Source organism: Artibeus jamaicensis, unplaced genomic scaffold (genome assembly GCF_021234435.1).
Source record: "Artibeus jamaicensis isolate MK-2021 breed Jamaican fruit bat unplaced genomic scaffold, CSHL_Jam_final contig_594, whole genome shotgun sequence".
In the NCBI taxonomy this organism is placed as follows: domain Eukaryota; kingdom Metazoa; phylum Chordata; class Mammalia; order Chiroptera; family Phyllostomidae; genus Artibeus; species Artibeus jamaicensis.
Window position 1 is genome coordinate 672682 of NW_026521898.1, and position 26491 is coordinate 699172.

General features: G+C 37.4%; 1 protein-coding gene and 1 pseudogene across 1 annotated transcript in view; one reads left to right on the plus strand and one right to left on the minus strand.

Moving 5' to 3' along the window:
- The window catches only part of GMDS (GDP-mannose 4,6-dehydratase), a 711168-nt gene that overhangs the window by 395289 nt on the left and 289388 nt on the right, over nucleotides 1-26491 (minus strand). Inside the window, exons 5-6 of the mRNA XM_037128689.2 lie at nucleotides 16256-16448; nucleotides 15297-15401 (exon numbers count right to left, since the gene is read on the minus strand). Of these exons, the coding sequence (XP_036984584.1) occupies nucleotides 15297-15401; nucleotides 16256-16448 (298 nt within the window). The remainder of the gene's footprint in view (nucleotides 1-15296; nucleotides 15402-16255; nucleotides 16449-26491) is intronic.
- LOC119036727 (zinc finger protein 24-like) lies at nucleotides 2141-3255 on the plus strand (annotated as a pseudogene).

Sequence of the window (26491 nt, forward strand, 5' to 3'; positions counted from 1 at the left end):
TTTATTCTCATCAGAACCCAAATAGTATTTGAAGTAACCACAGTTTCTATAATAAAAATTCTACTCCATTGCCCAGTACTTTACCCAAAAGCTTTTGATTTAAAGGTCTTTTGGCATTAAATTACAATGACAGTTTGGACAACATTTAGTGGAAAACAGAAATCATTCCAATTACCCTGAACCCCACATGAACCTCTGCCTGCATTTTCCCCCTCTGGCCACCCCACTGAGAACTGCCTGGGCCATGGCTTAGTGTGGACAGGGTGTAGAAAGAAGAGACACTGGGAAGGTCATGGCTGACTGAGCAGACTACTGAGATCAGAGAGCTCATACCTCATTTGCTCACCAAGTCCTGCCAAGAGCAACACTACTTAGCTGCAGGTACTCAGAATCCAACAGGCATGCTTAAAGGAATCTCAGGCTTACAAGAGGACCATTCACAATGTGTATTTGTTAGAAATAGCTACCAACTTTTGGAAACTATTCATAAGTATGTGTTTTAAAGAGAAAGATTCAAACTACTTTGTTATTCGCATTATATGCATAATTCCTTTTCTACTGAGAGTAGATCATTCGAATTTATAAATCCTCATTTTGCGTTACTCAACTCAGACATTATTGACATTTGAGGCTAGATTATTACTTTTTTTCTTGGAGACTGTCCTGTGTGTTGCAGAGTGTTTAGCAGTATCCTTGGCTTTTTACTCACTAGATGCTAATAGCATCCTCCTCCCCACTAGTGATAAACAAAAATGTCTCCAGACCTTGCCAAATTTTACTTGGGAAGACAAACTGTCCCCCTCGAGAACCACTGACTTAGTCAAACAAATCAACACTAACAAAGAAAAATCCCACAAAATTAAAATAAATTACGTAAGTGCTAACCTTATCCACAGATACGCTGTGTTATTTTAAGTCTATTTGAACACTGACCACATATCAGGGAACTAATCATCATGAAATATTTAAGCCATGATGAGACAGGGTGAGAGTCCCCTAAAGGCGAAGTGAACATATGAGTCTGGCGTCCCCAGGAGGGTCTAGGTGAAAAGGACACATTTGGGAAACACTGATGTGTAGATGGGACTTCAAGTCCGGAGGCTGCTTAAGACCACCAAGAGAGCAAAGTAAGTGAGGAAATGAAATGGCCCAAGAACTGAATCCACTTATGTTTCGAAGTCAAACAGGTGAGGGAGCAGCAGCAATGATGACCAAAAAGGAGAAAGCAGTGAGGCTGAAGGAAAACAAGGGCGTGGAAGAATCCTGAAAGCCTGGAATTGCATAACCAGGAAGCTGTTAATCACCTCTCCTGCTGGTCAGGTAGGAAGACAGAGGACAGATGGAAAAATGACAGCTGTTTATGACATTTCCAAGGTGGTTGGTGACTCTGTTCAGAGCAATTTAGAGAAATGTGGACAAAAAGTCCAGTTGGTGAGAGGGTTCCAGAGAGAATGGAGGAGAGATTTTAAAGAGGAGTATAGACAACTTCCTTCAGGACTGGTGCTATACTCGTGTGGTAAAGAGGTGAGACTGAGAGGATTTTATTTCAAGATGGGAGAAAAAGCAGCATCTTTGCATGCTAAAGGAAATAAAGTGTGGCTGAAGAGATAGGCTACCTTAGGAGCCAGCATAATATAAAGGATAAACTCAGGGGTTCAAGAGTCAAACTGCTGAGGTTCAAATCCTGTGCTCTTACTCTCTGTGGGAAGGTAATCTAACCTCTTTAAATTTCTGTCTCCTCGCCTATAAAATGAATATAACCATACCTTCTTAAGAGTTTTGTTGTAGGAACTAAAAGACATGGGTGAAAAACAGAGTACCCTGCACATGGTAAGGGCCAAGCAAGTGTTAGCTGCTGTTACTTAGCATTATAAGTAATGCCAACATGTTAATAACTTTTTTAAAAATGGGAGCTATTAGCTCAGGAGTCCTTCATACTTCCTAAGAATGATTTGTGCATAGGTGTCTGTGTCTGCCTTGCACCGCGAAGCTGCTGTAGTTTCCGAGTCAGAGGTTGGACAAGAGTGGAGGAAAGGGTGTGAGCGACTGCCTATGAAGAAAATGAGAAATTTCCCTGAGGCCTATATCCTGCCTGCCTTGACTGTTTTTTCTGGAAGTATTTATAAATCAGGATGTAAAAATGTCAGTGGAAGAAGATTCAATACTTATCATCCCAACTCTGGATGAAAAGGAAAAGATTCCGAGAGTAAGTTGGAGGAGGATCCTGATGGTAAAGAGGGTTCGGGTATTCCCTATAACCATCTACCCGACCAAGAGGTTTTCCAACAGCGATTCAGGTGGTTTGGATACCAGGATTCACCTGGGCCGCATGAAGCTGTGAGCCAGCTTCGAGAACTTTGCCATCTATGGCTAAGGCCAAAGACACACGCAAAAGAACAAATCCTGGAGTTAGTAGCGCTGGAGCAGTTTGTTGCCATCCTCCCCCAGGAGCTGCAGACTTGGGTTGGAAAGCATCATCCAGAGAATGGAGAGGAGGCAGGGACGGTGCTGGAGGATTTAGAGAGTGACCTAGATGACCCTAGACAGCCAGTTTCTGTCCATCCACGAAAATAGGAAGTGCTGGTAAAGGAGATTGTATCTCAAGAAGAAGCTCAGGGATTACCAAATTCTGACCTTGATGCTCTGGAAAACCAGCTGAAGTGGGCATCCTGGGAGCGTCGTTCCCTAAGGCACTGTGAGGATGATGCAAGGACTGAAAATAGATCATTAGCTCCAAAGCAGGAGATTCCATCAGCAGTAGAATCTCATGCAGTTCCTGGCACCCTCAATACAGGTGTTCCTCAGATTTTTAAATATGGAAAAGCCTGTTTCCCTAAGGACAGATTTGAAAGAAAGAGAAATCCTTCTAGAAAAAAACAACATATATGTGATGAATGTGGAAAACACTTCAGTCAGCCCTTACTCTTCATCAGGGAATCCAGAGCAGAGAAAAACCTTACAGATGTGTTGAATGTGGGAAGGCATTCAGCAGAATGCCTTCAGCAGAACTTCAGCAGAAGTTCTATCCTTATGCAACACCAGACGGTCCATGTTGGAGAAAAACCTTACAAATGTCTTGAATGTTGAAAAGCCTATAGCCAGAATTCTGGGCTTATTAATCATCAGAGAATCCATACTGGGGAGAAAACTTACAAATACATTCAGCATGGGAAATCCTATAGTCAAAGCTCAAATCTTTTTGGACATCAGTGAAGGCACAGTACAGAAAAACTTCTGAGTGTTGTGAAAGTTTAAGAAATTTTTTTTTAAAAGTCAGCACTTAGTTTTTTTTCTTCAGAACTGAAGACAAAATAAAAAAACATGAAATGATACATAGTACTTTGGTTTCCCTATAAGAAGGTTAGAAAATCCACTGGGAAATGTAGAAAATTGTCATCATCATCATTATTTCATCCTGAAAGAAGTGGTGTCATACCTGCCTAGAAACTGAAATTTTAACCTTAATTTAGGCGTTAATGCCTAAATCTTCTATGTGGTATTTATATTCTTATGTTTTTTTTCTAAATAATCTCAATTACTTGTTCCCCTTCTTAAAATGTTCTTTTGTAGACAAAAAAAAAAATCTGTGCTTAAAGATTCTAGTCTTAGAAGACTCAGAAATCAGCCCAGGAAAAAAGACATATACTAAAAAACATTAAGCTACTATCAGAGGCCAGGGAGCAAGTGGCCACAAGGCATGTTCACATCTAGGCTGGAGGAAAGGACCTTGGGGCCGGGCAGTCACCTTGGATGACAAGTAGGTAAGGCTTCAAACTGAGCAGTAACTACTCTCAGGAGCCCTTCCTACTGGTGGATGTGACATTCAGATCCTAAAGCGTATCTCATGGGGAGCATTCAACTCCCAGAATCCCCCACCAGCAAATCCATTCTAGAAAAATGATTTCATTTCCATAACCATCAGTCTTAATTAAAAAATCAGTCCAAAATCTCCTGTTGATCTGTTAGAGAGGTATACATTTTTTTCATATATCATATATTAGTTCATTGTACTGCTTGGTGTAGAAGAGTAGATTATACTTATTGTTTAATATTTTCATTTCCCTGCCTTATATTCACCTCCTGTAAGGAATAATTCCCTTTGAAGGTTTAGGAAACACTCCCAAATGTCTAGCACTTCAGATTAAATGTCTACCACAAACCTCTGAGAGTGTATAGTTCCATGGCTATGTGCAAGAATGTATATCAGTATTCGGGTTCTTAACAATGTTCATTTTGTCTATCTCCAATGAAATTAATCAGTGTTCCTCTGAGAAACTCCTTTTTCTTCCTTAAAAAAATATTTTGCTCTTTTATACAAATTCATTGTTAGGATCTTAAATGGCACCTGGGCCAGAGCTGAGATGTTTCCTGTGTACTTCAAAACAGCCTTCTTTGACATCTTGTAGGCCCTGGGGTTTCCTTTATGCCATTGATAAAATTATGCTGCATACTTACCTTTCTCACAGTCAGGAAATGTTTCTTTGTGATCAGATTGTATTTTCACTTCCTTAATTGCATCTCATTATGGGCTACTTATCCTCATGCACATCCTGCTTTAGTGCCTTTTATGAAACCTAAAACTCACTAGACGTTTAAGAAGTTTTATTATAATAATCTGCTATTCTGGCAGTACTAAGCCTTCTTTAACATAAATTTTTGCTTGCTCTGGGAATTTACCCATCATTCAGGTCTGTCCAGACCACAAATGTCTGTATAATACCTGGAAATGTTCATTAAACCAGGACAGGATCAAGATGGCAAAAGAATTTATTGAGAGTGGTTGAGCCCACATTTTAACAAGATCCAAATACAACTTATGAACTGTATTTAGGTGAACTTGAGGCCCCAGTACTCCATCGGCCTGTAGCTACAAAGGAGGTCAGAAGCAGCATCAGGGTCCAACTTTTGCTGACTCAATGCCCCTACCTGCTGATTCCCAAACAATTCTAGGAGTTCCTGGGAAATGTTAAATATTCTTAAGAACAATTGTCTAAAATTCTCACCCTCCTAGCACTGAACTACTTTAGAGAAGAACCAGTCACCAGCATTCTCCATGAGAACTCTAATTGCCACTTGGGCTCCTGTACTCCAAGATTTCAGAGCTGCTCAGGTCCTGAGGTGCTAAGGGGCAATGCACCTCCTTCAATGAGTTATGCTTCACAAATGAAATATGGGGAGATGCCCCGTTCCTAACTCATGGTCTCAGTTTATACTCTGATCCCTAAAGGTATCTCTTGCATCCCTAGGTTCCTAGTCTCACAAATTTCTAGGAGAAAAAAAGCTTGTATTCCTATACTGCCCTCACTTTGCAACACCTCTCCTTTCTCATACCTGGTTAAGTGTCTGAACATCAAAAAGTTACCAATACTACTCTACATCTTACTTCAGGCTAAGATGTATTTGCTGTAAGTGTATTTGCAATTGTCTGACAAACTACGAAGGGTGTTCAGCAGTTTTGGTAAAAATATCCAATGTTCTCTTACTCCCTAACACACACATAGGCATGCAATAATCTTAACCTAAGGAACTGCTGTTCCAGGCAGACTCTCTTCACTGTGACCCTTGCAGATTGGTCTGCCCTCATTATACTTTAGTAAAAGCCTACACAATGGCCAAACACATTCTTCAAGCCCTAAGTCATTAATAGCAGGTTTTTATGCAAGGCTTTAATTCCTCCACTGAGCATTACAGAATGCTGCTGCCTGTGGGTCCGGAGTAATGTGGCTCTTTTGTGATCTTCTTTTTCTTTCTTCGTAACCAGTATTTTCTTACAAAATAAGTGTTTTCCCCCTCTTTGTAAAGGGTGAGTATAGCAGATGAAATAATTTTTATTTATTTTTTAAAAGATTTTATTTATTTATTTCTAGAGAAAGGGAGGGAGACAGAGAGGGAGAGAAATATCAAGTGTGGTTGCCCCTCGAGCGCCTCCAACCTGGGGACCTGGCCCACAACCCAGGCATGTACTCTGACTTTGGTACCCCGACCCTTTGGTTTGCAGGTGGGTACTCAATCTACTGAGCCACACCAGCTAGGCCAGATTAAATTTATTGTAAATCTTCCATCTAGAACTCTCTTTTGTGCTTAGAGTTTAGTCTTTAAATGAACTCTTTAAGTAAAATAAACAACAGAAGTGCAGAAAGAACATTATTCTTACAGATAACATCGTGTTCAATATTCACAGAATATTGAACATTCTGTGAACATTCAATATTCCGTGAATACTGAACACCTTATCTACACCTTAGCACACCTTATCTACCTTAATGAGCACATTCCAAGCCATGAAAGCTCACCTTTTTAACTTGCTCAGGAAAGACAATTTGCTTATCTCTTTATTAATTTTCCATTTTATCGGTCCTTTTAACAATTTTTACATTTTAAATTGTGATGTGGCACAAACTAATTCTCTTTCTCCAGTTACATTAGCAATTGCAGTGGTAATAACATATGCAACAACCCAAAGTGAAAGCTATTATCCCATTTCACAGATCAAACAACAGGCTCAGAGACACTGAGAAACTTGGCAAAAGCCAGTCATTTAGTAAGTGATGGACCTAGATTGAATCCAAGCAGCTGAACACTTCTGTATCCTCACCTGAACCTGAACCAATTAAAAGGGGGAACAAAATTCCATAATAAATAGTGAAAAAGAAAGCTTTGACTCAAACTAAATTTCAGTGGGGTGGGGAGGAATGCCATTTAAAAAAAATTATAGTTTACTTTATAATTAATAAAATTTAAGTTATAATTGTACTTAAGTGCTTTTTCTTAGTATAGCCAAAAAGTAAAGTGGCTTTGTTTTCTGGTTTGTAATTATTTTGACAAAATAACATTTTGTACTTAACATATAATTCTTACAGGACTATTAATACAAATATCTGAATCATTTTTCAAAATATTTGAAGGTTTCACTAATTTTCCAAGAGTCTTTCAAAGACCTTTGGTGTTTACCCACATCTTTACCTATTCACATCAACCTTTTTTGCCTTCTCTAATTTAAAAATGTTCACTGGTTACACTGCCAGAACCTCATTTGTAAATGTGAATCCAGCAATTCTCCAGTACTGCTCACATTTTTTTCTTTTCACAATTCATGGATGTCTCAGTAACTACTCTAATTCATCTGTGAATGTCATTAATATATTCTCAGTTTTCTGTTCAGAACCATCAGTAATTGGCAGGCCTGCCTGGATTCACATTTCTCACTGTTCTAATCTCATGCCAGTAGCTACCAGAGTCCCACAAACAGGATTCTGAACATCTTTCACCTTAGAAAGGGAGAAGTAAACAAACTAGTCCTCTAGGACTCAACACTGAGAATACAGGAAGAGGGGAGAAAAGAGGGAAAAGGAAACAAATGTTCAAAATCTACCAGGCACTGTATTAATCTTTGTCACGTATGCTCTTATATCACCTTTATAGTGTATTGTCTCTGATCCTCATCATGCAACTTGTAGATGGGCACTATCATCAATGTAGGAGAGGAAACCAAGGCCCGAGTATATAACAGGGCCAAGCTGAATCCATCCAAGTCTGGCTCTGAGTGCCTTAACACACTCTTAACCCCTGTGGACACTGCCTGCTTACACTGTGGGGGTCTCACATAGACCGGTTATCAGTCTGGTTGCAAATGTAAATATCACAGACATTACAAAATACTAAAAAAAATTTTAGTATTTTGCCTGTGTGCCTGTGTGTGTACTAAAACAATCCTGAAAGCCTCACCTTGGTAGGTGGGAAAAGCTTTTACTTTGTTTAGTGGCCATAACCACCTCAATGAGACCAAGTATTGCTTCAAAAGTCCATCATGTTTAACAATTACACCTCCTCTCTCCACAAAGAATGATACAGGCAGACAGCTCTGTGATCTCCAAGTGTACATGGCATCTGTGAAGCATCACAGTCTACAAACCAGATGATGTCACTTTGTACCCAACCAGAAAAGCCACCTAGAACCTGGTGGGACCAAGGTGAGTGGCCCATAATTTAACCCTTTACACACAGACAAATGGTATTGTTTAAAAATTGTAATGTTCTGCTAAACGGTAACAGGAAATTACTTCATTTCCCAGCTAAACTTTTTTCCAATAAGTTAAGACTATGATGCTCACCAAAACACACACATACACACAAAACAAACTACCACCGGGTACCTTTATAATAGATAGAAATACAAATAAAATATTGGGCTGTTTGATATTTGTTTCCTTGTTTCTTCACACTGGTGTAGCAGCATGATTTGAATTTGCTACTCAGGTTAGCAAATGTTAATGCAGTAATTTGTAAAAGAGTATGTACACACACAGGCACACAGGCAGAAAGAGGGAGAGACGGAGAGGTGGAGGGAAGAAGAGTACTTTCTGCTTATTGGTATTAAATAAAAACAAAGTCCAGTTATTTGATTTATATCATGCATTCTAGTATCCTCTAAAGCATTAAAATATCTGTGAATTTGAATTTAAAAAAAAAGTATCAAATAAAGTAAACCTCTTACATTAATATTATTGTAATCCTATGCACTGAAAGACGATTTCAAATCCATTTTAATGGTTGTCTTATAGTAAAGCTAAAACATAGACTCTACAACTTATTTCCAAAGAAAAGCCTTGTTCTTGTTATAATTTATAACAAAAAATAATTATGCCCATTTATTTTGGATATGAAGAGAGAGTCATGGGCCTACCTGGACTTGGTCCTATAGACTGGTGAGTAACTGAAGAGAATTGTACAAATGATTAGGAGAGCCCTGAAATAACAACCCTGTTATCTGATGTTCCCCAACTTGGGTTTGACCTGCATTTGATCAGAATATTTAAGGCCTAAATAGGTTCGCATGGAGGTATTTAAATCAGAGTGCTTTTCTCCTGTGTTTAGGTAAATGTTTGTGAAAGCTCTACAAAGGATTTACTGCAAAGTACAAGTGATATGTAAAGAAAGAGAAGATCCTAGTCTTAGAAATGACATTCATCTAGATGGTGAGAACATTTGAGGGTGAAATCTACAGCAGTGTTTTCACCATCAGCGCTACTGGTATTTTGGGCTGGGTAACCCTTTGCTGTCAGGCTCTTCTGTGCATTATAGGATGTGCAGGAGCAACCCTGGCTGCCACCACCCCTCATCTCCAGTTGTGATAATTAGAAGTAAAAGTATCTCCTGATAGTCTCACTTGTCCTCTGGGGGCATAGTGACACCCTCCCCATCGTCATTGCTCAATCCCTCTGTTGAAAACTGCTATTCTCCAGTACATTAATCTTATCTTTAAAGCAATGAATAAAGAAAACCCTGTAGAAAAATTGGAGAATAATATCCAAAATTTTACTATGACAACTTTTTTGTAAATTATAGTTTTAAAACTATAAAGATTAATTGATGATAATAAATATAGTTAAAGATTTTAAGAAGCAAAACACTTGGTAGCTAGAAAAAAGCTCAAGTCTCAAATTCAAAACCATAAACCTCATGAACCTTAAAACATCAAGATTCTCTCAGGTGAATACTGTATTTAGACTGATATATATGATTTCTTATGAAGCCCATATTTAGAGAAATGTGCTGCGTCATCTAAAAATGGTTCAATATCTAAACAATAGTAGTTACTATCCATTTGTAGTAGTTTTAAACTGTTAATGATGGGTACATTTAAAGTACTTGGTAACTTGTTATTGCCATATGATTTTCAATGTATTTTGTATTAATTCTATTTCTCTTCATTGATAACTTCTTGGTGATACTCAAACTATTTGTTTCATACCACATTTATATTTTAAGATTACAAAACTAATGCTTTATTATGACTATTTTTGCTAAACTGAAAAAATTGCCTTTAATCAAAATAAATATTATCTTTTATAAAAGGTAAGAGCAACTGAGATAGATTTCAAACTTCATTTGCTTCATTCCATGGTATAAGTAACCAAGTCTGCCTAAAGAAGGTAGAATTGTTCTAGTTTCACCTCCAAAATTCACTTATATGCTAATTCTACAAATATGAATGTTTGTGTCACTCTGCCATTCCCCAGGATTATTTCTAGTCTCGGTGCTGATATATGTTAGTTTTGTGACCCTGGACAACTCAACCTCATCAATTTCTTCATTGACAAAATAAATGAGATGGAATGATCTTTACATTCCTTCTATCTTATAAATTCTGAGGGTACTTGCATAGAATACATACAGGTGGAAGCTAACTGTCTATTTCCTAAAAGCTCTTTCAAAAATGGAATATTAGCTATGCAATGTTGTTAAAATATACATTGTTATTTTAAAAATATTATTCTTAAAGAAAGAAAGGGAAAGAAACATCAATGTGAGGTTGCCTCTCATGTGCCCCCAGCTGGGTACCTGGCCTGCAACCCAGGCATGTGCCCTAACTGGAAACTGAAACGGTGACCCTTTGATTCACAGGCCAGTGTTCAATCCACTGAGCCACACCAGCCAGGGCTAAAAATATATATTTTAAAATAAAAAAACTAGAAAGATAAAAGTATATGCATATTTTTATATACACATAAAAAAGTGTAAGTGAAAAAGTTAGAATGCCTCTAAAAGTACCTTCAGGGTATTAACTCACTATGTCAAATGCAACAAAAACAGCTCATGGGTATATTTTTTACTATTGTGATGATGATGATGATGATGATGATGATGATAATTGCCAAACTACTCTTATTCCTTCAGCTGGGAAATTATAAAAAATTTCTCTGAACTAAGAAAGAAATTCAAAATAAATTAAGCACATAACATGCACCAGTCTCTCAGCGGTATTCATTAGGCTCTCTTGGAATTCAAGAGAAAGCAGGAAGTCCAGTACCTGAAGAGCTCCTGAAGGAAGAAAGCACTGATGAAGCTTCCCTAGAAGGCTCCCTCGTCCCAGAGCAGGTAGCATGTTACATTATCACACATGGAACAAAGCAGGATTAATTTAGAAGTCAAAGATGGAATGAGAATGAAAAGAAAAATACCTACTGCGAAGAGATAATACTTCATACAGAACGGAATAAATGTTCCATTCTTAACACTGAAGAAGAGTGAAGAGAAGAAGGAGGAGGGTGAGATGGGAAGGGAGAGGAGGGAGTGATGGGGGAGGAGGACAGAAGAGGGGGATGAAAACTACAGAGAGGGGGAGGGAGGAAGAGAATAGAAGAAATAACACTAACATGAACTATGATTTCTTACTTAGTCTAAAGGTATCCAAGGGACGAAGCTAATCACTGCATGTGACTCACTGCTAGTAAACTAGTGACAATGAGGTAGGTTTACTTAGCCAAACTTTACTTTTTTAGTTGATTATGAAAGTAGTGGTCACTATATTGTCCAGATTTACCTAAAGGCACATAAAGATAAGCTGACATAAGAAAAATATCCTCATAAAAAGACTGGCACTCTTAAATTTACCTCCTCCTCCAAAACTAGTGGCATGCATATGAGAGTCAAGAGTAAACAGGCTGCACTTGTGAACCAGCAGACACTTGAACCTCACCTGCCAACACCAGACAGCAGAGAACTTCCACCAAGTACACTCCTGGAGTGGGCTTTTTCCTGAAGGACAAAGACTCTGGGAAGTCTCTCATACCCTAACTATAGGAACCTAAGACACTCATTCTACACTCGTACTGAAAATGAAAAAGTCACATTGCAAGAAAACAAAAAGCTCAATATTATGTGCTACAGTTGTCAAAGTGAGAAAATCAAGTCAATGGCTTGATTAACAAACAATTCACTGTTTCAAATAAACAATATATTTGAAAAGAAACTCTAATATCCTGATTCATAAGCTACTTCAAAGTAATTAAAAATATCATATTTTCCCCTACTTTAATTTATATAGTTAACAGTTTTAAACCATCAGAGCCTTGACTAGCCTTTCAAAGAAACTTAGCAACAAAAGCACAATGACTCGAAACAATGGACTTGTATTTATTTTTTGCAGATGGAGAGGTTAAGGAGAGAAATGTACAGAAATCCAAACAACAGGTATAAACATGTTTATGACTTAAGAGGAAAGGAACATCATCTGAACAGATTTCTTGAGCATCCCCTATACCAAGTGCTACAAGCAAGAATCACTAAGTTCTTCCTTGCTCTTTTTACTCTGCTAAGAACACCCAGAACCACAAAATTCACTTTTAAAAAATGATACTGGCTGCTTGTTGTTTTCCTTTTGAGCAACAGAGGACAGACCAGGCTCTTATGTTTTCATGGCACATCATGGGAACATTTAACTTACACAATTATAAAATAAGAATGTACTGACACTAAAGATACCTTTATGAACCTGTCACTTGAAATTTTTTTCATGACTTGGCTTAATTATATAGCTATATAATCATACAAAATTTCACTCAGAAAGCTATAAGCATTACTAGTTTTGGGGCATGAAAAAACTTATAATGGTGAACTTCTCATTTATTCTCAAACTAAAAGGCTGACAGTAAAATTTAACAAAAATTCTTAGATTGTACAGTTTTTAAATTATAAAGAGGGTTCATGTTTCATAAAGATTTGTCATGCTTCAGTAAATAAGAAATAATAGTAATAAACAATTTCTTATTTAAAACCCAATATTTGGAACAAGGGACTCATATGTTTTTAACAGTCTCAAGAACAAATATGTGAAAACAACAAGACAATACAAACAAATATTTTTTAAAACAAACACAAAAACACAATAATGATTCTAAAATATTTGGAAGCTAGGGGTGGGCCACCTATGGCCAAAGATGACAGAAACTAATTCAGTCCTCTGTATTCCCTGAACTTAAGAACAAAATGCTTCATGACTGATGACCTACTTTAAAAAGGTGTCCTTTTTGGAAAAAGTTAATTAACCTTCTTTACAAAAGCAATACTAAGAGCACTTAGAATTATGAGATGCCTTTTTAAAAGATGCCTTACACTTAGTAGCAGAGACACAAAGAAAAATGCTAGCACTTTTTCTTTTGGAAATGATAGCACTCAGCAACTTCTCAGATTAGCCACCCTTAATAGCTAAGAACAGCTATATCTCTGACTTCGCATTTGCTAAGAGTTTGTTGAGAACATATTAATATATGTGGATAAATTATTTAGAATCTAAGTAAATTTAGTTTAAATATGTAGTACCAAACTTCACTTAGGATATTGATGATTAATATGCAGGGTGGGGCAAAAGTGGGTTTACAGTTGTTCATATTGAAAATAATATAATAAATAAATAATACAAGAATGAACTCTGTTTCACACACAGCCGTGAGCCTGGTTTTGCCCCACCCTGTATTCTCACTCTAGTTTTTTCTGCTTTTCCACTGGGTCATTGGGCCCCTGAAATTTTATTCCAAATGTCATTGCCCATATTTACCCATCATAAATGGAGTTCATGTGCATGAACTCTAGCTCAGCAATCCAAAGCAGAGATTCCTCTTTTTATGCGAGATTTTTATTTCTACAATTCCGTTAATTTTACTTGCTTATATTTGTAAGCAAGAATATGTATTCATCAAACACAATGAATAACTAAGAATACGTATTCATCAAATGCACAGAATAACTAAGATTTCCTTACATGAAATTGGAAGGTTTTTGAGGTCATTTATTTATGATAAGTATTCCTTTTCCAGTATTTTCAGTGTTGTGGTACCCAGTCCTTCTGGAAACTTCTGGTTCCCTCAGGAGGCAGTCCTACTATTTGAAACTCAGAGGCGAGCAAATATCTGCTTCCCACCTTTGTTCCTGCCTCTTTTCTGGAGCAGCTGACAAAACAGTCTGCTTTGGGAATGCTCAGTTAGCCCTTTCTTGTCCAGTTAAACTCCTCCTGGTTGGGATAACATTCTTCTCACAACAGGTCACCATTCTGATTTGCTTCTTCTGAGTATATTCCAGTTTTCAAAATATCCTATGAAATACGGAATCTATAATTCAGCCAGGAGTCTAGATCTAGATTAACCAGAGGAGGAGACTGTGGCCCTCTCCTGTTCTCCTGGGATATAAATGGTTGGGGGCTGCATTAATAGAAATTTACTAGTAGTTTCCTTCCTGTGATAGTTGATAATGAGTCATCCAGCTCTTCTGACCTGAATTGTCATAATATGATGATGATCACAGTCTGGTATAATACCTTGTGGGGGAGGTTGTGGACCCTGTGTGGTTGTGGGTCCTATCTAGATCACTCAGCTAATGTCAGTATCATTTGAGTTTTGAGTTTGAGGAATCTGATGGTTTGAGCAACCATCCAGGTTTTCCTATTCTCTACTGCTCTTTCCTCTGTTACTGAATTGGGCTGATAATGCAATGTTCTTAAAATTATTCAAAGATGTCTTTACTATCAGAGTACTAAATCATCAAAATGACTTTTTCACAAGACATTGTTGATGTTTTAGTCAATGATAGACTACATATACCACAGGTGGCAAACACAAGGCCAGCGGGCCAAACCCAGGCCTCCACCTTGTTTTATCTGGTCCAGCGCCTTATTTCTACCTGGCAGCAGCACTGAGCTCTCACTTAACTGTTAAGGAGTAGTTACATTTATATAATCCTAAAATTATATTTGGCCCTTTGAAGGCACCTGCAAGGCTGATGTGGCTCCCAGTGAAAATGAGTTTGACACCCCTGACATATACAATGGTTCCTTAGGATTATAATAAAGCTGAGAAGCTCCTGTCAACTACTGATGTTGTAGCACGTTTCACTCACATGTTTGTGGTGAGGCTGGTGTAAGCAAGCCTACTGCACTGCCAGTCATATAACAAAAGAGCACATACAATTAGGTACTTGACAATGATAATAAACAACTGTGTTACTTGTTTCTGTATTTAATAAGTATTTTTAATCATTATTTTAGAATGTATTCTTTCAAAAAAAGAAATAATTTCAAATGTATTTTAAAATATACTCTAGAAGCATAGTAATTCTGGATGCCTGTTTAACTGAAATATAAAGAAAAAACTATTGAACATCCAACTGATTTGAAGGAAACATATATACAGAATCTACAAGTTAAGTCTACATTAAAAAGAGTGACTTCCAGAAACAAGTATTAGTTTACTACTTATTTCTTTGCATTCACACAAAAATTCCTAATGCTTAAATTAAAAAGAGGCTTGAACAAATTAAAATTGGAAAAATGTTTGCTTTTATTTGTTAGGGGAAAAACCCTAAAAATTTATAGCTAGATTTTCTTCGTTTATCACTTCTGACATGCATAATAGTTAAAACGTGAAATTTTCCAGTCTGTATACTACAAATGCCAAATATAAATGCAACTTTTTGTTGTTTTGGGAAAGTCTAAAATTCTCTTTTCCATTAATATATTTACTAACCTCTTCTAGGACTCTCGTGATTGAAGAGAATACCATTCACTGCAAAGAGATTATATGCCTCACGGAAATTCACCACAATCCAGTAGGCATACAGTTTGGCTGCCCCTGTTGAAATAATTTTTAAAAGCAAATAAAAGACAGTGATTAATACGAAAGACAGTGTCTTGTTGTTAAAAAGCAGCAATTTTCAGTCATCTTTAACAAGTAACAACTTGGAAAAATTATACTCTATGATGTATTAAGATAGAAAAAAATGAGTCAACAGCCAAAGACAAACATTCTTTTGCCAGTTAATCAGGTATACAAGAAAATATTAAGAATTTCTTACTTTCTTAATACCCATGATTCTTTCTTTCATAAGCTAATTTCAACTGTAATGTGTGCCATATATCATCTTACACTTTATTCCTTTTTCCTTAGCATTAAGGAATTAGAAAGTGAAAACTATGGGATCTTAATATCTAGCTGCTTAGAAATTTTGTCACTGGAGATTTTCCATAGTCATAAAATATTCATTTTACAAATATAAAAAATATAATAGAACTTTTTTGTTGTTCCTTCTTTTTTTGCTTCTTTTAAGGGTTTAAACTCAGAAAGACTTTCATCGGGGAGATAAAAAACATGGAACCTTATCACTTCAGTGCAATATTTCAGAAAAAAGAATCATGTTTGGTCTCATTTTCTTTTCAAAGTGATCTGTATGAAAAGGTTGAATGAACATGAATTGCTGAGGTGAGGTGGTAATTTCACCCTGGAGGGAATGGGAGCAAATATTTATACTTAGCAATGTATGAAAGTATGCTTCTCAACAAGTCTAGTCACTTTAGTTGATCTTAATGTTAATCTCACACCCAAATGACTTCAGCCAGGAGACATGAACAGAATTGGCAGAAACAAATGCACACCAACACCCACAGGGGAAGCAGCACATGCACAAGTCTGCATGCCGGCACTCTCACCGTATGGTGACCGAGGATAAAAAGGAGTTGTCTCCTTCTGGGGTATTTCTTGCACTTTCCCATAAAGTTCACTTGTTGAAGCTTGATAGAACTTCACAGAGTTGATAAGGCCACAGGTCTTAACTGCATCCAGAAGCCGTAAAGTGCCAACTCCATCAACGTCTGCAGTATATTCAGCCAAGTCAAAAGAAATCTGGAAATAGCAGAAGGCAGTGCTACATTAAGAGTAACAGCAACAAAGATGCTAACAGGGCTAACAACGACTTTACACAATTTCACACACTTAGAAAAGTTATGTTTCTGAGAAAATATTTTCTAATAGAATAAAAGTGTGTACAGTATCTATTTCTAATACCAAATGGCTGGAAAATACCTTAAGAAATAAGTACGTGTGGTAAAAATGAAGCACATTAGATTAGAACCACACCTACCACGTCCTAATTCTAGACTGGATCCCTTAGGGCAGAGTTTCTCAAAGTGCAAATTGCTCACTGGCATCATCTGGGGTATTCCTAAAAAATATAGACGAGACCAGTCTCTGAGGAGTGATGGCCTATGAAATGCACATTTGTAATAAGTCCCTGCTGATTTTACACAAAGAGAAGTCCGAGAACATGTGCTTTAGAACAGTTGATTTTCAAAAGGATTGTTTTCTTTTTAAGATACAAAAATGACTTTTTAGTACATTACATATACAAATCTTTTTAAATTATGAGGCATGCTGAATACTGCTAATTGTTAATATATATTAAATTGTATGACTTCTAGGGAGAGGGTATTAAGGGGTGATTCAATATTTTGCAGTTTTAACATTTTCTTTAAAAATAAATATGATGGATATAATTTTTTCTTAAATTACTTGTGAGTACAATAAACAAATTTATCTAATATTCAAATGACCTAAAATAATCAGGCTGGAAATGGTGAATACAGCCAGGCACAGCTTCCCTGCCTGAATGATCTCGGTGACCACCAGGAAAACCCCCGCTCTGGGGTGAATGAGACGACGGGTCTCAGCTCCTGCCCAGTTCTGACTGCCCCCCAGGCAGAAGCTGCAGCCTCGTCTGTGCACAGCCACAGTTCGTAAGGAACTCAAACCACTGTCAACCAGAGTGCTAGCTGAGACCATTAGATGCTCATCGTACAGTCCTGTCAGTGAAGCTCATGCAGCAGCCAGAAGATGAATAGGAAAAAGGATTTTGCCCACAAACGTTCAAAGCCAGGAAAGCCCAATTTGGAGCTATTTTATTATTTTTAAATAACAATTTATAGTGATAAAATTTACATAGCATAAAATTCAGCCTTTTAAAGTTTAAGACTCTTGTGATTTTTAGTATACTCACAGCTTTATGCAATCAATCATCACTACCATCTAATCCAGAACATTTCACCATCTCGAAAAGAACTCTGTACCTATCAGCAATAGGTGTTTTCCATCTTCCATTCCCACCCTGACAGCCACTAAAATACTTTCTGTCTCTATGAGGTTACCTATTCTGGACATTTAATATAAGTAAAACCATATAATATGGGTCCTCTCATGACCGGCTGCTTTCACATATCATGTATTTATTTCTTTTGCATATGTACCCAGGAGGAGAGTCATTTGGTAACACTATGTCTGACATTTGGAGGAACTGCCATACTGTGTTTCAATGTTGCTGTACCATTTCACATTCTTACCAGCAGGTAATGAGGGCTCCAGTTGCTCCACACCCTCCCCAGCACTTGTATAGTCTGTCTCATTTATTATAGACATCCTACTGGGTGTGGTGTGGTATGTTTTTTTTTAACTTCAGATATAATTGAAATATGACATTATATTAGTTTCAGATGTACAGCATAGAGATTTGATAACTGTATTATGGAATGATCATTGCAATAAGTCTAGGTAACAACCATTACCCAACACAGTTACAAATATTTTTCTTGAGAACTTTTAAGATCTACTTTCTTAGTAACTTTCAAATCTAAGATAGAGTACTATTACATATAGGCCCCATGCTGTACATAACATCTTTATGACTTTTTATTTTATAACTGGAAATCTGTATCTTTTGACCATTTTCCCCCATTTTGCCCACTGCCCACCGAGCCCAACCCTGCCTCTGGCGACAACCAAACTGTTCTCTAACTATGAGTTCATTTTTTTTAAGATTCCACATATGAGTGAGATCATAAGTATTTGACTTTCTCTATCCAACTTATTTCACTTAGCATAATGTCTTCAAGTTCCATTCATGTTGTCCCAAATGGCAGGATTTTTTCTTTTTCCATCAATGGATACTTAATTTGTTTCCATATCTTGCTATTATAAATAATGCTGCAATAAACATAGGAGTACATATACCTGAGTGTTTTCATTTCCTTTGGATAAATCCCCAGAAATGGAATTGATGAGTCATTTGGTACTTCTAATTTTAATTTTTTGAGAAACCTCCACAATGTTTTTCATAGTGGCTGTATCACTTACATGCTCACCAACAGTGCAAGTAATGTATCAGCACTACCCACCCCATGGAGTCTCCTTCATATTTTCTCTTTACATACTGTACTCTTAACCTCAAAATACAGATAAAAAAAGAATGCACATTTAAAAATTCTGCAATTCACTTCAAGCCAGAGTCAAAAGGAAGAAACTGAAACAACTCCCCCTCCCCCTCCTTACATCTAGTGTGTAAGTTTCAAATGGGCAGAGCCTTGACTGTTTCTGCTCACCATTAAACTCCCCAGAATGACACACAAGTCAAAATGAAACTGGAATCTAAAAATGCAAAGTCATTTGAATAAAAGTTCTATTTATTTCTATTTCTTTATGATGCATTAAATAAAATATATATTTAACTCCTCTATAACTGTTAACAGAACTATTATCTCCTAAAGCATAAATAAACTAAAAAAAGTATTTGAATAAAAATATTAGTAATAAATGTTCAAACAAAGAGAGAATTTCATAACAAATTGATAAATAAGGCTTAACTTCTTTCAAGCTTTTCAGCTGAAACAAGAAAATTACATGGATGAATTTACAGAAAGGCAAAATTATCTCAAGAAATGAAATGGCTTTACTACTGAGTCAAGATGTATGTAGCACAGACAGACAGGAACAGCAATGCAAGGTCTGACCGCATAATATATGAGAGTTACAGGAAAACCTCGTAACATAACCAACATTTTGGTCTATGCTCCCACTACACAAGCTAATGAAACTGAAAGCTTTTATGCAAGTGTCCAAGAAGAAATTGACAATACACAAAAACAAGACATGCTGATAATAATAGGTGATTAGAACATAAAAGTAAAAATAATGTAGAAATGAGGAAAGAAATCAGCTCGTGTATTTCTGCAAAGCCAACAACTTGTCAGTCACGTAACACATCTTTCAAACAACTGAACAGATGAGTGTACACATGGACATCACCAGAAGGCCAATATAAAAAAATCAAATAAACTACGTAATTGGAAGCAGGATATGGAGAAACCATTTTCTCTGCCAAAACAAGACCAGGAGCTGATTGTGGTGCTGACCACAAGTACTGTTAATATCAAACATTCAAATAAAGCTGAAGAAGAGCACTAAAGGAGCTGGAGTATTCAAATATAATGTAAATGTGCTTCTGACAAATTTGAAGTCCAGGTGAAAAAAATAGATTTGTGCTGTAAACTTGATTGAGAACCAGAACTGTGAATTAAAGCTAAAAATATTATTAGGGAGGAATGTGAAAAGACAAAGCCAGAAGTAAAAAGGAGAGAAATATCAAGATGGACCAGAGTAGAAACATTAAAAATTATTAAAAACAGGTGAGAGACAAAAGTTAGATGTGACAGAATACTGAACAGTTATTTTTTTTTCATTGCAATTCCCTAATGACATCATGTCAAGCATCATTTCATATACATTTTTACAATTTATAAACCTTTGGTGGTGTGTGTTTAGATTTTTAGCCTATTTTTTAATCAGGCTGTTCATTTTCTTTCTTTGTATTTTATTTTTTGTTTGTTTTTCAATTACAATTGATATACAATATTATCAGTTTCAAGTATACAACCCAGTAACTAGACATTATATTACTTATGAACTGATCACCTGATAAATTTAGGACCCATCTGAAATCATAGTTACTATGATATTGACTATATTTTACTGTACATCCCTGTGTTTTACTTTATATCCTTGTGACTATTGTGCAACTACCAATTTGTACTTCTTAATCCCTTCATCTTTTTTACCCATCTCCCCATGTCCCTCCCATCTGACAACTGTAAAAATGTATCTGTGAGTCAGTTTCTGTTCTGCTTGTCCATTTATTTTGTTTTTTAGATTCCACATAAAACTGAAGTCATATAGCATTTGTCTTTCTTCCTGACTTATTTTACTCAGCACAATACCCTCTAGAATCCATCCATGTTGTTACAAATGGCAAGATTTCATTCTTCTTTATGGCCGAGTCATATTCCACTGCATATTTATACAACTTCTTCTTTATTTATTCATCTACTGATGAACACCTGGGTTGCTTTCATATCTTGGCCATTGTAAATAATGCTGCATTGAACATATGCTGCATGTCTTTTTGATTCAGTGTTTTTCATTTTCTGTGGATGAACACACAGAAGTGTAACTACTGGATTCTTCTTTGTCTCTTGTTATAGCCTTTGTTTTAAAGTATATTTTTCTGGTCTACTTATGGCTATTCCAGCTTTGTTTGTTTGTTCCTATTTTCAGAAATATATTTTCCATCCCTTGACTTTCAGACTGTGTGTATCTTTTGATCTGAAACGAGTCTCTTGTAGACAGCATATGTATGGGTCTTGTTTAATTACTCCTCAGCCACCTTATGTCTTTGATTTGTATGTTTAATTCATTTGCATTTAAACAAATTATTGATATGTATGTATTTATTGCCTTTTTGTTATACATATTTTGATCTCCCTGCCTACCTCCTTCTTCTTAAAGAAGACCCTTTAACATTTCTTATAATACTTGTTTAATGGTGACGAACTCCTTTAAGTTTTTTTTCTTGCCTGGGAAGCTCTTTACGTCTCCTTCTATTCTAAATGACAGCCTTGCTGGATAGAGTAATCTTGGTTGTAGGTCATTTCTTTTCATCACTTTGAATATTTTGCTCCAGTCTCTTCTGACCTGAAAAGTTTCTGTTGAGAAACCAGCTAACATTCTTATGGAGGCACCCTTATAAATAACCAACTGCTTTTATCTTGCCCCTCTCTCATCTTTAACCTTTGGTATTTTAATTACAATATTCCTTGCTATGGGCCTCTTTGAGTTCACTTTCAGACACTGCACAAACTGAACTTGCATATCTATTTGCTTCACCAGGTTAGAGAAGTTTTTCATCGTTATGTTTCCAAATACATTTTTAATTTCTTGTTCTCTCCACTCCTTCTGGCACCCATATGATACAGATTTTTAAAAATATTTTATTTACTTATTTTTAGAGAGAAGGGAAGGGAAGGAGAGAGTGGGAAAGAAATATCAATGTGTATGGTGTACGTTGGTGCTCAAGTTTCATTTTTTTGCAAGTAGCTGTCCAGTTCTCCCAACACCATTTGTTGAAGAGGCTATCTTTACTCCATTTTATGTTACTGCTCCCTTTGTCAAATATTAATTTACTGTAGAGAGTTGGGTTTATTTCTGGGCTCTCTGTTCTGTTCCATTGGTCTATGTGCCTGTTTTGATTTATGCCAGTACCAGGCTGTTTTGATTACAGTGGCTTTGTAATACAGTTTGATATCAGGTATTGTGATCCCTCCTACTTTGTTCTTCTTTCTCAAAAGTGCAGCTGCTATTCAGGGTCATTTATGGTTCCATATAAATTTTTGAAGTGTTTGTTCTATGTCTGTGAAATGTCATTGGTACTTGAATAGGTATTGCATTGAATCTGTATATTGAATGGATCAAAAAATTGTGGTACATATACACAATGGAATTCTACGGAGCAGAGAGAAAGAAGAAACTACTACCCTTTGCAACAACATGGATGGAACTGGAAAGCATTATGCTGAGTGAAATAGGCCAGGGGTTGAAAGACAAATACCATATGATCTCACCTTTAGCAGGAAGCTAAACAACAAAACAAACAAGCAAGCAGAATAAGAACAAAGACACTGAAATAGAGAACAAGTGGGCAGTGACCAGAGAGGAGAGGGAAGGCAATTTAAGGGGGGGAAAAGGGGAGGGATTTTGAGGAACAAGTATGAAAGACACAGGGATGAGGACTAGGGGGGAGGAAATGGGAGGGAGGTGGGTAGCATGGGGCGGCGGGGGCTGGAATGGGAGAAATAGACAAAAAAAAGCTGTACTTGAAAAATAACTAAATGAAATAAAAAAAAAAAAGAAACATCAATGTGTGGTTGTCTCTCATGTATCCCCTGCTGGGGACCTGGCCTGCAACCCAGGCATGTGCCCTGACTTGGAATCAAACAAGCAACCCTTTGCTTCACAGGCCTGTGCTCAATACACTGAGCTACACCAGCCAGGGCTGATACAGATGTTTTTACACTTGATGTTGTCCCAGGGGTCTCTTAAACTACTTCCTTTTTAAAAATTCTGTTTTTCTTTTCCTTTGTCTTATTATTATTTTTTAGATTTTATTTGTTTATTTTTAGAGACAGGGAGGGAGAAAAAGGGAGGAAAACATCAATGTGTGGTTGCCTCTTGATCTCCGCACCCCCCTCCCCCCCCAGAACTGGGGACCTGGCCTGTAATCTAGGTATGTGCCCTGACTGGGAATTGAACCAGTGACCCTTTGATTCACAGGCCAGTGCTCAATCCACTGAGCCACACTGGCCAGGGCTGCTTTACTTTTTATTGCTCTGAATGGGTATTTTCTACTTCCTTTTTAGCAAGTCATTGGTTTGATCCTCTGCTTCATCTATTATATTATTGATTCCCTGTAATGAATTCTTCATTTCAGTCATTATACTCTTACTTTTATAACTGATTCTTTATTACATTTTCTATCTCCATTTTTATGTTTCCTCTTTGATGAAGTTCTCACCAAGTTCATCTACTCTTCCCTTAAGTTCATTGAGCACTGTTAAAGCCACTGTTTTGAACTCTGCATCTGGGTAGACTGCTTGCCTCCATTTTGTTTAGTTCTTCTCCCACCCCAGAGTTTTGTTCTTTCCTTTCATTTGGGACATGTTTCTTTGTCTCCTGATTTTGGTTACTTGATTGTATTTGTTTCTGCGTTATGAGGTAGAGCTGCTATATCTCCTGGTCTTGGTAAAGTGGTCTTATATAACAAGAATCCTGTAGGAACCAGTGGCTCAGCCTCCCTGGTCACCTGAGCTGGGCACCTCAGGTGTCTCATACCCCTTGTGGGCTCTGTGTACCCTTCTGTTGTAATTAAGTCTTGATTGCTGTTGGCGCACCAGTTGGAGGTATTTACCCCTAGACTTATTGACTTCAAGGACTAGCCATGGCCACAGCAAAGGATCTGCTCTGCAGGGGCTGACCCCATGGAGAGGACTAGCTTCAGTGAGGCTCTAGTGCTTGATGAGTCTGTCATTTGAGTTTGTTGTTCATGAAAGTGGTTGGGTGTTGCCCTGGTGTGGTCTGAAGCTGTCCACTGGGTACACTGGCTCTAGGGAGGTGCAGGCCAAGGTTAGCTGCCACCTGTGCCCTGCCCGGAGCCATCTGGCAAAAGCTACAAAGTGATCTGCAGATGGCTGCTACTTGTGTTGGGCCTGAAGATCCCCAAAAGAGGCCAAGCTGAAAACCAAGGCCAACTGCTGGTAGTGCTGGGCCTGGGCCAAGTGAGCAAAAGGTACAGAGCACACTGAGACCAGATGCAGTTTGTTTGAAGTTTGTAAACATTTGTGAGATTTTAGCAAGGTCCACAGCATGAGCCAAGACAGGTTATTTATAACAAAATGCCACTGGAAAAGGCTTGGGTAGGCCTGCCTAGAACCCTAAACACAAGTTTTCAATGACTATCACATAGGGATAAAGAGAGCAACACAATGATCACTGTAAGTAGACGGAAGAAAACAATACAAAAGAAAAAACAAGAGATCTCTACCAGAGAACTCAAGAAATAAAAGGAAAATTTAAACCTTTCATTTTATGTTCTTTATTAGACCGGAGTGCCTCAGCACTGAGACTAGCAGTGCTGAATGACTAACAAGGAAGAACGCCATCTCACCAACAGAGATAAAGGAAGGTGGAAACAACACACCGTAAATCTACACAGGACAGCCAAAAGGATGGCAGACACCTTTCAAGAATATTCCTATGAGGAAGAACCTATTCATTCTAGAAAGTGAAGTGAAAGCCACCCTGAAAGTACTGGGAAGAAACAAATCGCAAGGGATGGGTAGGAGACCAATAAAATTACTTCAAGCCACGGAGATGGAATGTGTCAAAATCCTAACAAGAACATGTCAACAAATATGAAAAAATATACATCCCAATCTTCCATAAAGAAGATGTCAACGAGTGCAGTAAGTATAGGATCAATGTTCTAATTTGCCATACAAGTAAAGTGATCCTCAGGGTGATGTAACACAGGTTTCCCACCTGCAAGAAATACTGGGTGTTCAAGCCATGTTCAGAAAAGGAAAAGATATTTGATATCTACTTGTACGCATCCATTGAATATTGCAGTGCTACAAAGAATTTCAGAAAAAGTTAGACTGTATTTATCACAGATTAAAGTCTTGAGTGCATGGAGCATTAAAAGCTCTGGGTTGTTCTAAAATAGATGGGCATGTCTCAACACTTAACTGTCCTGCTGCATAATCTATACTGTGGACAGGAAACCACTGTCTGGACAGAATACAGGGAGATAGAATGGTTTCCTACAGGCAAAGTGTCAGGCAATGCTGCATTTTATTTCCCTATTTGTTTAGTCTGTATGCAGAACAGATGAAAAACATGGCTAGATTTAGAGGAACAGGGAGTGGGAATTGGTAGGAAAAGTATCAATAACTGAAGGTATACATACGATACCATCTTACTAAAAGAAAGTAGCAATTATTTGAAATGACTTCTGACAAAAGTAAAAAAATATTGCAAAGCAGGGCTGTGTACCAACAGGTCAAAAAGTATGATTAGACAAGAAACACATCATTTTATCATAGACAATGAAGACATTGGGATGAAGATTTTCAGTAAGACATTAAAACATATAACTTCTCAAGACTGAATCGCGGGGGAATTTCAAGATGGTGGCGGGTTAGGTACAAGTTACACTTACCTCCTCTAGGACCAAACTGAAATTACAACAAAAATATAGAACAATCAACCTGAATAATCAACTGAAGACTAGCTAAAGATGAGTCTTATTACCAAGGATTTACAGAAGAAGCCACACTGAGACTGGTAGAAAGGACAGAGATGTGAAAAGAGCTGGCCCTGCTCACATGGGCAGCAGCTGAGGTTCCAGAGGAATATTTCAGCTGCAGTGGGGGTTCCCCCTGAGAATGTGGGGCCTAAACGTGAAGCCATGGTCCCTAACCCAGAGCATCAGAGCCAGCAAGAGGCACCCAAACAACATCTGGCTGTGAAAAGCAGTAGAGATTCTGTCTACCACAGAGAGATGGAGTTTGCTGAACACACAGGCACCCTCTTAAAAAACGAGAGCACAAAATCTTGTTCAGTCACTCACACTCTGTCACAGGGAGGGCACAGAGGACTAGAGTTGCCTGAAGAGAGTCGGGGGTTTGTGCCTCTTGGGAGGAAAGGAGATGGAAAGGCATAGGATGCAGTGAAAGAACCAGTTCAAACAAGGAAATTCATAGCATTACTGTCATACCTGAGAAACAAGAAAAATCTCAAATATAAACAAGATTGACAAGCCTTTAACCAGACTCATGGAGAAAATAAGAGAAAGGACCCAAATAAAGAAAACCAGAAATGAAAGAGGAGAAATAACAAATGACACCAAAGAAATACAAAGAGCTGTAAGAAAATATTATGAACTAACTCTCAACAAACAAAATTCCTGAGCCAAATAGCTTCACAGGTGAATTTTGGTAAATATTAAAAGAACACCTGTCCTTCTCAAACTATTCCAAAAAATTCAAGAGGAGGGAAGACTCCCAAGCTCACTTTACAAGGCTACCATTATGCTAATTCCCAAACCAGATAAAGACACTACAAAGAAAGAAAATTATAGGCCAATATCCCTGATGACCACAGATGCACAATTTTTCAATAAAACATATTAGCAAGCCAGATACATCAATACATTCAGAAGTTCATACACAATG